Source organism: Prionailurus bengalensis, chromosome A3 (assembly GCF_016509475.1).
Source record: "Prionailurus bengalensis isolate Pbe53 chromosome A3, Fcat_Pben_1.1_paternal_pri, whole genome shotgun sequence".
Lineage (NCBI taxonomy): Eukaryota > Metazoa > Chordata > Mammalia > Carnivora > Felidae > Prionailurus > Prionailurus bengalensis.
In genome coordinates, this window is record NC_057354.1 from 22,643,289 (window position 1) to 22,657,507 (window position 14,219).

A 14,219-nucleotide genomic window follows, 5' to 3' on the forward strand; every position below is an offset into this window, starting at 1 on the left:
GGCTCGCCCATCCCAGCCAGGGCCAGGCCGGGGCAGGTGGGCGTGTGCCAGCCCCCTAGCCAGCGTCTCTGAACCTCTGCGTCTGCACAGTCATGCACACTAAGGACACAATGGTGAATGAGAGACACCGGTTCCTGTCCTCAAGGAGCCCAGAGGCGAGGGACGCCCGTGTGGCTCAGTCCGTTAAGTGTCTGCTGATTTCAGCTCAGGTCGTGATCTCATGCTCGTGAGATTCAACCTTATGTCAGGCTTCATGCCGAATGTGGAGGCTGCTTGGGATTCTTTCTCCCTCTCTCTGCTCCTACTCTGCTCATGCTTTCTCTCTCAAAATAAATAAATAAACATTAAAAAAAAAAAAAAAAGGGAACCCACAGGCTAATGAAGGAGACAGTCATCCACCAAAGAACCGTGCACCTGTGGGAAGATGAACTGAAAAAGCATTCCACATACGCACCGTGGGGCCTGGCCCTCTGCCTTGGTTTCCTTATCTACAAAACGAGACAATAATACCCTGAGTTGTTGTGAGGACTAGCTGGGATAACTTGTGTGGACATGATTTAGGGGCTGCCATTTGGTGTAAAGTTCGGTGCCGGGGGCTGGGCCTCTGGCCAGTGTCTCGACACAGATTTCAGGACATTACTCAGTTCCTGAATGTGGCCCCCAAGCACCAGCCTCTCCCTTTGCTCACGTGAGTCTTCCACTTGTGCGTACTTTCTGCCTTCTGCTATGTGTTGGGCATGCCATGTGCTGGGTACCATGCTAGACACTTTTTCTGAACAATTTTCATCAAGGCCTAATGAGATTGTGATTATACCCATTTTATGGGTGAGGAAACAGCCCCTGAGAAAAGGAGGGATGTCCTCAAGGTTGCACGGGGCCCCGTGGGCTCTGCAGAATGCCTATGGAAAGCCATCAGCCTAGGTGACCGCTAGGGACTAGAGTCCTCCAGAATGCAGGGGTCTGTGCTCCAGATGGCCCGGTGAGGGGTGGGGAGGGCTTCTGACCACAGAGGCACAGCTGGGCCTCAGCTATCTGGTTGCTCATGGGGCTATCTTAGGATAGTACATTGTTCTGGAACACCCCTCACCTTCCCTGAGGGCAGACATGGGAGTGTTCCAGGACTGAGACATCACAGCCCTGAGGCCAGAACAGTCCATCAGCTGCCCTTCCTCCTGGGCATGTTGTGTGGTGTGCCAGTGGCTTCTCAGTGTGGAGATGGGACATTGGCTGCTAAGGGCTGCTGCGGAGCCCTGTCCTGCTCCAGGGCTGGGTGGGAGGCCCCCTCCTTCGGGAAGTCTCCTGCCCCCCATGGCCTGGCCCCCGACACTGGGGACCATGTTCACACATGTTGTTGCTGCCGCCGTTAATAGTGTGGAAAGGGGAGACAGTTTCAGAGAGTGCCTTGGAGCTCAGCGTGTTCCTGTTGTAAAAGAGAGGAAACTGAGGCTCAGAGAGGGACAGCTTGCCTGAGTTCACCCGCCCTTCCTTGGCAGAGATGTGGCTGAGACCCTGAAGCCGCATCCCCCTCTAAGTCTCAGTTTCTCCATCTGTGACATCAGGATAATAACGGTACCCAGCTAATGAGGTTGTTTATGACCATTAATAAGATTGGGTAACCGTAGAACACTGTGAAGAAGTTAAATAGAATAAAGTAGCGGGGCACCTGGGTGGCTCAGCCTGTTCAGCGTCCGACTTTGGCTCAGGTCATGATCTGACGGTTTGTGGGTTCGAGCCCCGCATCGGGCTCTGCGCTGACAGCTCAGAGCCTGGAGCCTACTTCGGATTCTGTGTCTCCTTCTCTGTCTGCCCCTCCCCAGCTTGTGCTTTTTCTCTCTCTCTTTCTCTCTCTCAAAAATAAATAAATAAATATTTAAAAAAGGAATACAGTCGTAATGCAATTCCCAAACAAATTAAATATGCAGTTATTATATGAACCCACAATTCCACTTTGGGATATATACCCAAAAGAATTAAAAGCAGGGACACAAACAGATACTTGTACCCCTGTGTTCCTAGCAGCATTATTTACAATAGAAGCAACCCTAATGTCCATCAATGTATGTACATAGAGTGGACTATTGGTAAACTTTGTAAAGGAAGGAAATTCTGACACATGCTCCACCCTGGATGAACCTTGAAGACCTGATGCGAAGTGAAATGAGCCAGCCACCAATGGACCAGTATTATGATTCCACTTATAGGACCTACTTAGGGTAGTCAAATTCACAGAGACAGAAAGCAGGATAGAGGTTACCGGGAGCTGGAGAGAGGAGGGAGCGAGGAATTGGTGTTCAGTGGGTACAGACTTTCAGTTTAGGATAATGAAAAAGTTCTAGAGATGAATAGCGGTTGCTTGACAAAGTGAATGCACTTAATGCCACTGAAATGAGTACTCAAAAATGACTAAAAATGGTAAAGTTCATATTGTGTATACTTTAGGACAATTAAAAAAAAAAGAATAAGGTAGAGCTGTATGTACTGATGTTGAAAGATCTCTAAGGTATGTAGTTAAAAAAGAAGGGGAGAGATCTATATATATTACGCAATCCCGCTAATTATTTTGATAACAGAACAGACTGGTTTTGGAGCACGTATGTGTGTGTGTAAACGCATAGCAAAAGTCTGGAGGAAAATCCGCTGAGGAAGGAGAGATGGTGGGAATAGCATGGGGAAATGACTTTGCTTTGTATTCTTTTAATGCTGTAGTAAGGTGAGTTTTAGGGAGGGGGATTATTTGTTACATTTTAAATGTAGTCAAGCAGGTAAAGAGCCCTATGTGGTGCTGGGCACACAGTAGGTGCTCAAGACACATTGGTTCGCTTCCCCTTTGAAGACGTGTCAGGCCTGCTGGTGCTCCCCGGCATGCCCCTTGGGGTCTCAGGATCTGGGCAAGGGGGCGTGGCCCTGTGTTTGTTTTCCGAGTACCTTCTCCCCACCCCTTCCAGACGTAGTTTCCATGGAGATAAGTGTCCCTGAGCAATTCTGCCAGAGCTGCTGGAGCCCCGTCATCCAGATCTGCCTTTGCCATCCTGACAGGTTGCTGTGGCGATACTGTCACCCAGCTGGGAACAGGAGCCCCTGGCCTGAGCTGATGTGGTTGCCATGGAGATGGCTCTTCCTTATAGAGAAGGGAGGGTGGCCAGCCCTAGCTGCACTCTGTGGTGGCACTGTTGCCCAGCTGGGTTGCAGCTCAAGAATCGTAACACCAGCCTCCCCCTCATCCAGTACCATTCCCCCTTCTTGTATTTTAAGCAGAAAGCCAATCTCAGTGTTGACGTGATGTATTATAATATAGCTGCTGTGTCTGAATGCTTGCTCCGTACCAGGCACCTCACCAGGCATTTTATATACCTCCTCATGTTGTGAAACCAGCAGCTTCCCAACATACATTGTTATTCTCATTTTATAGGTGGTACTCTTCTTGACAGTATTTTCATTGTGATATCACAATTCACATAATATAAAAGTTACCATTTATAGTGTCAAGTTCAGGGATGCCTGGGTGGCTCAGTCGGTTAAGCATCCAACTTCAGCTCAGGTCATGATCTCACAGTTCATGAGTTCGAGCCCTGTGTGGGGCTCAGAGCCTGGAGCCTGCTTCAGATTCTCTTTCTCTCTGCCCCTCCCCCCACACTCTGTCTCTCTCTCTCTCTCTCTCTCTCTCACTCACTCAAAAATAAATGGACATTTTTTAAAAAAATCTAAACATAAAGTGTCAAATTCACTGGTTTTTAATGTATTCACAATGTTGTATAATCATCACCGTTATCTAAATCTAGAATATTTCCATTGCCTCTAAAAGAAACCCCGTACCTGTTAGCAGTCACTCCCCATTCCCCCTACCCTCCAGCCCCTGGCAACCACTAATCCACACTCTGTCTCCATGGATTTGCCTATTCTGGCCATTTCGTACAAATGGAATCATGCAATTTGTGATCTTTTGTGATTGGCTTCTTTCACGTAGCATTATGTTTTCAAGGTTTATCCATGTCAGAGCATGTATCAGTACTTTATTCGTTTTTATGGTCAAATAATAATCCGTTCTATGAGTATACATTTTGTCCACTCATCAGGTGATGGACATTTGGGTTGTTTCCATCTTTTGACTAGTATGAGTAATGCTGCTATGAACATTTGCATACAGGTTTTGTGTGTTTTCAGTTCTCTTGGGTATATACCAAGGAGTGGACTGCTGCATACAGGTGGTATTGGGGAAAGACAAAGACGGGATTCTAACCCAGGACTTTGTCTCCCAAAGTCACACCGACTCTTACGGTGCTGCCCTACCCTCCTCGCCCTATCTAGGTACCTTCCTAGGACCCTGCTGTGTTTTCAGAACCTCCGAAGATGCTGCTCCCTTCAGTGAATGAGTACTTCCGTCCCTGGCACAGGCTTCTCGTCCTGATTCCCATTCTGATGGGGTACGCAGGGTGCTGACCATGGCATCAGATCACCTGGGTTCAAATCCTGGTTCTGCTGGCGTCACCCTCTGATGCAGCCTGGCCGTGGTCTGTGTGGTGCAGGGCACACTGAAATTTGGGGTCACACGGGCCTGAGTTTGAAAGCTGGCTTTGCCACTTACTTGGAAATAACTGTAATGCTGGGCAAATCACGTAACTGCTCCAGGCTCAGTTTGTTCACTTATAAAACGGGAATATTAATCCCTGCTTCTCAGAGACAGGCAGGTAAAGTGCTTAGCAGGGAGGAAGGACTTGGTGAACACTGATTAGCATCATCATTATCATCATTACCCTTAGCTGCTATGTATGATGGCTGTGCGTCGGGAGCAGCATTTACCTTAAATAAATGTTTCTGCTGCCCCTACCCAGGTGCTGTCTACCGAACTGCCACTTGTCCATGGAAGTAGCAGTTACATTGCAAAACAACACATGCGCTTGGCAGTGTGTGTCCCAGTGACTTCTGATTTGGGTTTTATGTCTAAATCAGTCTTTGCTTCCTCCCCCCAGATGGTCTTCCCTAACCAGGAGCCATTCGGCCTCTGTCTAGCCACTTCAGCTGCTCTGGAGGAAGAATGCCTCGGTCTTTGAGATGCACCCAGAGTAAATTTTGCACACACAGCACAGTCTGTGTTTTCAGTGAGACCCTTTCAAAGATCCCCTCCGTATTTGGTGAAAATCTGCCCAGTTGTTTTGGCAGAAGGTTCATTTTATTCCCTGAAGGTTGGTCTTTGTTTCCTGGCAGCACGGAAGCAGGGAAGGTGTTAGAGAGCAGGGGGCCCCTGCAAGCTGTGCTCAGGCAGCCTCTCTGTGCGGGCTGGAGGTGCAGGGACACAATCTACTAGTCTTTGGAGAAGGACAAGGGAGGACATAGCTCATGCTCCTACCAGGAGCCATTAAACCAAGGATGTTTAGAGGTGCCACCCTGGCTGCTCAAAGGTGGCCTTGTGAGTTGCTGGTAGATGGGGAAGCCCCCGATGTGTGCCAGGCCAAAGAATGTGCCCGCGGGGTCCGTCGCTTAGCGACGGCATTCCTGTTGGTGCCTGGGACTGTCCTGTCTTGCCCCTTCCTTCCCACTCTCCTGAGGCCCGGGGCCAGAACATCTGCTCCTGGGGGCTCCACAAAGAGTCTCTGACAGGCCCTGGCTCCCTTGAGGGGCACTGCAGCCCCCCAGGCCGCCTGGCCAGCTGCTGCTCTGCAGAGAGGAGGAGGTCTTTGGGCTCTGTGAGCTTGCCTTGTTTTTCCCTCCAGAGCCGAAGAGTAGGGTGGGAGCCCAAGTGGCTTAGACAAGGTGGGGAGGAAAGGGTCTGTTCCAACCAGAAAAGACTGGAATTACCCCTGTCCTGAAAGGGTTTGCTGCTTTGCTCTCTCTTCTCTGCCCACTGCCCTCCCTTTCTGGTAAGGTTCATGCCACTCAGGGCTTTCTCTCTGCCTGTTGGAAAGGTGCCCAGTGACTTTTCTTGGGAAAGCATATTAAAAATATCTTAACGTGATTTCCCCCCTCTACCCGACAGGTTAGATGCGCTTGGTAGAGAAAGACTAGAAAATACAAATAAGTCCTAATAAGAAAAAATTCACCTGAAAACCAATATTCAGAGGGAATTTCTCTGAATAATTACCAAACTATTATTTGGGTGAGGGGGCATATACTTCCAATCCATTTTTTCTATTTATATGCGCACACACATATTGAAATGTATATATGTATATGTATGCATTTTCTTCCCCTAACATAAGCTCAGTGAAGCAAAAATATCATTACAAAAGCCCATAAATGCATACCTAGCATCCCTCTAAGGGTGGGTACATCAGACTGGTTGTATTGGTTGTCTCGGGCAGTAAAACTGGTGACTTGGGTTCACTGTATTCCTTTTTATGATTTTTTTGGGGGGGGGAAGTATAGTTGACACACAACGTGACATTGGTTTTGGATGTGCAACGTAGTGTGATTCAACAAGTCTGTAGTTATGCTGTGCTCACCACAAGCATAGCTACCATCTGTTACCATGCAATCCTGTTACAATACCACTGACGATATTCCCTGTGCTGGAGCCTGCATCCGCACAACCTATACATTCCATAATTGGAAGCCCATGTCTCCACTCCCCTTCACCCCCTTTTGCGCCCCACCCCCGTTTTGGTGGTTTGTGAAGTTTGGACTGTGTGAATGTGTTATCCACAAAATAATAGAAATAATGAAAATCCTACATAAAATCGAAGAAGGAAGCTTCCTCTCTTAACCACCTCCCTCAATTCTACTCCCGACTCAGCTTAACCCATGGTTAGCAGGTTGGTTTGTATCTTTTTAGACCTTTCTCCGTGCTCATACAATGTGTGTTTCTCTGTGTATTTTTAGGAAGTCAAGATGGGATTATATTGTGTACGTGGTTTCTGTAACATGCAGATTATGTAGTATGAACACAGACTTTTTTAAAATGCTGGATGTTTTGGGTTTTCTTCTGCCTAAGGTGCTTATTATAAAAATCAAAGATCACAGAGTCAAGTAAACATAGGAAGGAAAGAAAGTCTAAAAGGGTACCATCTATTTCAGTATTTAAAACACAGAGCCGAAGGTCTAGAAGGAGCTCCAGCTGGCTGTCAGCCTGTGGTCACCCTCAGGTTGGGAAGGAGAATGCCTAGGGGGGCTTCTGATTTGTCGGCATTGTATAGATTAACAGTGAGAATTTATTTTTGTATATTAAAATTTTATTTAAAAAAATATTTTGTAATGAAAAAAATTTTTTTAAAGAAAAAAGCTGGAAGACTGTGTCCCCTGCCTCCTAAAAAATTGTGGGGGAAGAGGGCCAAGTGTAAGTTCACTGTATTCTCATTGTAAATAGCCTGGTATAAATTCTTCAGACCTTCTCCCACCCTGTGTGCATATATGTGGGTGTGCACGCACACACACACACACACCTTTTATAACAATGGTAACATGCTCTAGGTTTTTTTTTTAATAACAGCTTTTTTGAGATATAATTTACATACGATAAAGTTTGTCTTTTTAAAGTATACAGTTCAGTGGTTTTTTAGGATATTCAGCGTTGTAAAACCTTCACCACTTTCTCATTCCAGGACATTTTCATCGCCCCAACAAGAAACCCCAAGCCCATCAGCAGTCACTCCTGCCTCTCCCAGCCCCTGGCAACCACTAATCTACTTGTGGATTTGCCTATTACGGACATTTTATGTAAATAGTATCATACATTGTGTGGCCTTTCGTGACTGGCTTTTCACTTTAGCATGATGTTCTCAAGACACGTGCATGTTGTAGCAAATATCAGCACTTTGTTTTTTTTTTTTTTTTTTCAATGGCTGAATGATATTCCCTTGTGTGGATATGCCACATTTGTTTATCCATGTACCAGTTGGTGGACATTTGGGTTGTGGGTTTTGTTTCGCGAGTTCCTTCTTTTTCTTACCAAGATGTTTCCGAGACTTTGCCTCGTCGTCAGGAAATCTCACTCCCCTCTGTCCTTTTTCATGGCTTTAGGCTTTATATGATCTCATTCCTTCATACGTGGTGGCCCCCTGCCCCTCCTGTCACCCCACTTCCTCTCTCCAGGGTGTCTGCTGTGCTTGAAGAGGCTGTGGTTACCTGAAGAGGCTCAGTTTTATAGGGAGAGAAGGGTGTTTGCCCAGGATCGAAAACTCAGTGTTGCCGCAGTTCTGCTCCCAGCTGAGGCCACGGCCTCTCCCACTCAGCTTGTGATAAGCAGACCTGGATCTGCAAGCCTGACCATCTTTCCCCAGAGCCCCCACCTCACCACTCACTCCGTGCCTCGGTGTCCTTCTGAGCACCCCCTTCCTGGCGCCATTTGTGGGAGGGGCTCTTTGGGGGGGGACCTGTTTTGTGGTATCGCCCCATTTCCTACCTTGTCCTCCTCGCTTTTGAAAGAGCCCAGATTAGCCCTTCTCAAATACTGGCTGTTTGCTTTTGGCACCCTGCGTCTGAAATATCAGCCTCTGTCTTCCTGCCTCATTTGCATTTCAAAAGGTGCCTTTAGGATTTGATTGGGCTCCAAGATATACTTAAGACCCCAGCTGGAGTTCATTTCCCTGGCTCTCTGGTTTTAGCCTGGGCTTCGAGATAGAATCACCTGGGAAGCTATTTAAAAATCTCATGGCTGGGACCTACCCTGGACCGATTAATATCAGAATCTCTGGGACCTTGGGCATCGGTATTTTTTTTTTAACTTCCCCCAGGTAATTCTGATGTGCACCCAGGTTGAGAACCACTGTGCTACCTCCACTTTGCCCTCATCAAAGAAGGCACATTTTCTCCTTCCAAGTCTGAAACTAGATCAAAACCTCTGTCAAGAACTGGTCCCGGGTCAGCTATGGATTTGCTGTGGGGCCTCTCTCTCACCTTCAGTGAGATGGGGGCTTCGGGGGCTTGGATTACGTCAGTGGTTCTCACCTTCAGGGATGGGTATGAGAGATGGGGGCATAGGGGGAGCCATGTATTCAAACACCTGGGAGTGGGGTGCCTGTGTGACTCAGTTGATTAAGTGTCCGACTCAGGTCATGATGTTGCAGTTCTTGAGTTTGAGCCCCGCGTCGGGCTCTGTGCTGACAGCTCAGAGGCTGGAGCCTGCTTCAGATTTTGTGTCTCCCTCTCTCTCTGCCCCTCCTCTGCTCACACTCTGTCTTTCTCTCTGTCTTAAAAATAAATAAACATGGGGCACCTGGATGGCTCAATTGGTTAAGCGTCCGACTTCGGCTCAGGTCATGATCTCTCGGTTCGTGAGTTTGAGCCCCGCGTTGGGCTCTGTGCTGACAGCTCAGAGCCTGGAGCCTGCTTCGGATTCTGTGTGTGTGTGTCTCTCTCTGTGCCCCTCCCCTGCTCGCACTCTGTCTCTCTCTCTCAAAAATAAATACACATTAAAAAAAATTTTAAATATATATGTAAATATTTAAAAAGATAAACAAACAAATGTTAAAAAAAATAAAAACAAACCCCTGAGAGCATTCTCAAAAAATACCTGTTGAACTTGAAAAAGTCAAAGGCAGGGGCGCCTGGGTGGCGCAGTCGGTTAGGCGTCCGACTTCAGCCAGGTCACGATCTCGCGGTCCGTGAGTTCGAGCCCCGCGTCAGGCTCTGGGCTGATGGCTCGGAGCCTGGAGCCTGTTTCCGATTCTGTGTCTCCCTCGCTCTCTGCCCCTCCCCCGTTCATGCTCTGTCTCTGTCCCAAAAATAAATAAACGTTGAAAAAAAAAAAAATTAAAAAAAAAAAAAAAAAGAAAAAGTCAAAGGCAACCGAAGTGTGGTTTTATACACTACTCATGTAAACCATCCCTCTCACGGGAAGGAATGGAGTGTTCAGTAGACTTCTGCATCTGAGTGACTTTTTTAAACGTCAAGAAACTTTAGTAAAAATTATGGTAACATTTTCTCAAATTCCCCTCCATAGGGCTTGTGCCGTTTTGCATTCTTCCCAGCCGTATAGGAGCTTTCCTACTTCTCCATAGCTTCACCAATAGAATGTGTTGTCAGATGTTTGGAGTTTTGCCAGTCTGATAGGTGAGAAGTGGTATCTCGCGTAGGTACCCCCCCCATCCCGTGTTGTAATTTGCATTTCTCTGTCTTGAATAGGGTTGAGCATCTTCCTACGGTTACAAGTCATTTACCTTTCTTGTGTACACTTTGTCACGTCTCTAGCACATTTTAATATAGGGTTGTTGGCCCTTTTGTTTTCTGTTTTGTGAAGCTCTTTATGTAGTTAGGATATTAACCCTTTGTGGTGAAGTAAATTGCAAATTTTTTTCTCCCCAGTTAGTCATTTATACTTTTACTTTCTTAGGGTTTTTCTTTCCGTCTTTGTTTCTTTCTTAATTATTTGTTTATTTATTTTTCATGGTTGTTTGTTTTTGAGGGAGAGAGAGACAGAGACAGAGAGACAGAGTGCGAGCAGGGGAGGGGCAGAGAGAGACGGGGACAGAGGATCCAAAGCGGCCTCCAGGCTCTGAGCTGTGAGCACAGAGCCTGACACAGGGCTCAAACCCACGAACCATGAAATCATGACCTGAGCTGAAGTCAGACGCTCAACTGACTCAGGCACCCCTTTTCATAATTTTCATAATTTCTAAAGAGAACCTTTATTTATTTATTTATTTATTTTATTTATGTTGAGAGAGAGAGAGCACATGAACAGGGGGAGGGGCAGAGAGAGAGAATCCCAAGCAGGCTCCGGTGCGGTCAGCATAGAACCCGATGCAGGGCTCCAACTCCTGAACTACAAGATCATGACCTGAGCTGAAGTCAGTTGCTTAACCAACTGAACCACACAGGTGCCCCTATTTCTTCCTTTCTGAGAGACAGAGACAGAGAGAGAGAGTGTGCACGTGTGTTCATGAGGCAGAGAGGGAGAGACAATCCCAAGCAGGTCTGGGTGCTGTCAGCACAGAGCCTGATGTGGGGCTTAATCTCCTGAACCATGAGGTCATGACCTGAGCTGAGATCAAGAGTCAGACACTTAACCCTGGGTGACTGAGCCACCCAGGTGCCCTGGGTGTTTTTTTTTTACATGTAGAATTTGCTTATATAATTAAAAGTATCAATTTCTAAAAAGAAAGAAAGAGAAAGAGAGAAAGAGTTTATTTTCATCCTACCAGTTCTTGATTTTTGAATTATGATTATTACAGTGTAATTTTACATGAAAAGTTACAATTTAATTGTAAAAATTGAGCAGTCCCTTACCAAGGGACTGCTAGGCCTCCCAGGTAAATCATGATGTTTTACCTATATGCATTTTTTTTTTGTTAGTATGCACTCTGAGTTAAAGTCCATGAGGACAGGATGGACCCTGAAGTGGAGATTTTAGTGCTTATTGGAAGAGTCCCCTTGGGGATAACACCACCAAGGAGTTTCAGGCATTCACACCAATGGCCTTGGCCAATCTCATGGGGGAGCTCTGGAGCTCCGATGGCTATTTAGAGTTGTTCTGAGTTGAGGCAGGAGGCTGTGGACCAGTCATTGCAAGTGGGCTCCCTCCAGGGAGGGCACATGACCTTGGAGGAGGTGGCTTCCCTCAGCCAATGGCATCACTGGGAGGGGACTAAGCTTTGAGGTCTTAGTTGGGAGAACAAGTGCCCCAGTTCAAGGAGGCGGGATCTGAGTGGAACACCACAGCAGGCCCCCCAAGTACCCTGTCTGACTTGGTCACTGCTGTGTACTCTATGCCTAGCTGTACCTGGCACGTGATGGGTACTCAGGAAATCTTTGGTGAATGAATGAGAGAGACAAAGAATGGAAACCCGGATTTCTGGGTCTTGGCCCAGGCCAACTGGATCATAATGGAGGGGTGGGAGAAAGGGGAGAAAGCGGGCAGGTGTGATCAGAGTCATCTCCTCAAGCACTTCAGGCCCACTGGGTGGTCTTGAGGGCCCCCCTGGCTTGGTGGTTGGTACTGGTAAAGGCCTGGACATGGCTGGGCTGGGCTGGGCTGGGCTGGGCAGGGAGGGGGTCCCTCAGTGGAACCCTAGGCCCCGTGGCTACTCTTTGATGCACATCAACCACATGAAATTTCAGGTTTTTTGTTCTCTCTTTTTTTTTTTTTTTTTTCCAATTTCTTTCTAGCATTCCTTGAAGAAAAGAGGAACTCGCTCTCTGGGGAAGACAGACAAGAAGCCTTCGGTGCAGGTATTTTCCGGAAGCTCCCACAGCCCCCATCGCAGCCCCCGCAGGCAGGTTTTAATCTGAAGGTCCGAGGCCTAATTCCAAATTGCCAGGGGAGTCCCTAGAGGTGCCCACCCTTCCCCAACCTCTACCCTGCCCTCCTCTTTATCACTTTCTTAGCTTTGATGCCCATTTCACTTCCCAAAACCATGCCCTGAGTCCATGGTTCTCACACGGGCAGATAGATAAAGTGCTACGTGTAGCATAGGTCAGACATAGAATACACTTAGCCTCTAGTGGTCCTGGACTGTAAGAGTGCCAGGCACTTTTCATGCATTATCTCATTTAATCCGCTCCATGCCTCTGTGTGGAAGAGAGTGTTATTGCCCTATTTTACAGATGAGGAAACTATAGTAGTAATGGTAGTAGTAGTAGTAGCAACCATTGCCTGGCAGGATGCCGCCTACTCCAGGAAGCCCTCCTAGACTCTCCAGGCTGTGTGGTGCTCCATCTTTGCTGCAGTGTCAAGATCTCCTTCTCTACTTCCCCTCTGGACTCCTGCTCCTTGAGAGTCAGGGCCTTGTCTGATTCATTCCCGTGTCCCTGGCACATAGTTGGTGCTCCCCGAAGTGCTGTGGCTGGTACTGAGCCTCACAACACTAACCTTCCTGGGTCATGTCTGTCCCCGTGCCCGTCGGGCCCCAGGAGGACAGTGCGGACCTGAAGTGCCAGCTGCACTTTGCAAAGGAGGAGTCAGCCCTCATGTGCAAGAAGCTCACCAAGCTAGCCAAGGAGAACGACAGCATGAAGGAGGAGCTCCTCAAATACCGCTCGCTCTACGGTGATCTGGACAGTGCCCTGTCTGCCGAGGAGCTGGCCGACGCGCCCCACTCTCGGGAGACCGAGCTGAAGGTGCACCTGAAGCTGGTGGAGGAGGAAGCCAACCTGCTGAGCCGCCGCATCGTGGAGCTGGAGGTGGAAAACCGAGGCCTGCGGGCGGAGATGGACGACATGAAGGACCACGGCGGCGGCTGCGGAGGCTCGGAGGCGCGCCTGGCCTTCTCGGCGCTGGGCGGCGGCGAGTGCGGGGAAAGCCTGGCGGAGCTGCGGCGACACCTGCAGTTTGTGGAGGAGGAGGCGGAGCTGCTCCGACGCTCCTCAGCTGAGCTGGAGGACCAGAACAAGCTGCTGCTGGCCGAGCTGGCCAAGTACCGCTCAGAGCACGAGCTGGATGTGACGCTGTCGGAGGACAGCTGCTCCGTGCTCAGTGAGCCCTCGCAGGAGGAGCTGGCGGCTGCCAAGCTGCAGATCGGTGAGCTCAGCGGCAAGGTCAAGAAGCTACAGTATGAGAACCGGGTGCTGCTCTCCAACCTCCAGCGCTGTGACCTTGCCTCCTGCCAGAGCACACGGCCAATGCTGGAGACGGACGCCGAGGCCGGGGACTCTGCCCAATGTGTGCCCGCTGCTCTTGGCGAGGCCCACGGCCCCCATGCTGCCCGGTTCTGCAGAGCCAGGGAGGCCGAGGTGCTGCCTGGGCTGAGGGAGCAGGCCGCCCTGGTCAGCAAGGCCATCGATGTCCTGGTGGCCGATGCCAATGGCTTCTCGGCCGGCCTCCGCCTGTATCTGGACAATGAGTGCACCGACTTTCGGCTGCACGAGGCCCCCGACAACAGCGAGGGTCCCAGGGACACCAAACTCATCCATGCCATCCTGGTGCGGCTGACCATGCTCCAGCAGGAGCTCAATGCCTTCACCAGGAAGGCGGACACTGTCCTCGGGAGCTCTGCCAAGGAGCAGCCAGAACCCTTCTCGTCGCTGCCTGCCTTGGGTTCCCAAGGGTCCTCCAAGGAGATTCTTTTGGCCAAAGACCTTGGCTCAGACTTCCAGGTAAGATGTCCCAGTCACAAAAAAGATGTCCCTATTATTTTTTGTTATAAACTGTCCACTGAATCATCTGTAGGACAGAGAGGGGCACAAGGCATAAGTATACAGCTTAATGAATTTCCCCAAGATGAACACACTTGAGTAATCATCACCCAGAACAAGAACTAGAATGTGACCAGCACCCCAGAAGCCCCTCCTCACGTCCCCTTCCAGCCACTATCCCCATTCCCAAGGGAGACCCCTCTCCTCATTCACTTTGT

At 48.8% G+C, this 14,219-nt stretch overlaps 1 protein-coding gene across 5 annotated transcripts in view; it reads left to right on the plus strand.

The window, feature by feature from the left end:
* The window catches only part of SOGA1 (suppressor of glucose, autophagy associated 1), a 72,981-nt gene that overhangs the window by 26,770 nt on the left and 31,992 nt on the right, over positions 1 to 14,219 (plus strand). For all 5 annotated transcript variants that reach the window (XM_043602427.1, XM_043602424.1, XM_043602425.1 and 2 more), the window contains exons 4-5: positions 12,037 to 12,099; positions 12,781 to 13,962. In XM_043602427.1, the coding sequence (XP_043458362.1) occupies positions 12,037 to 12,099; positions 12,781 to 13,962 (1,245 nt within the window). The remainder of the gene's footprint in view (positions 1 to 12,036; positions 12,100 to 12,780; positions 13,963 to 14,219) is intronic.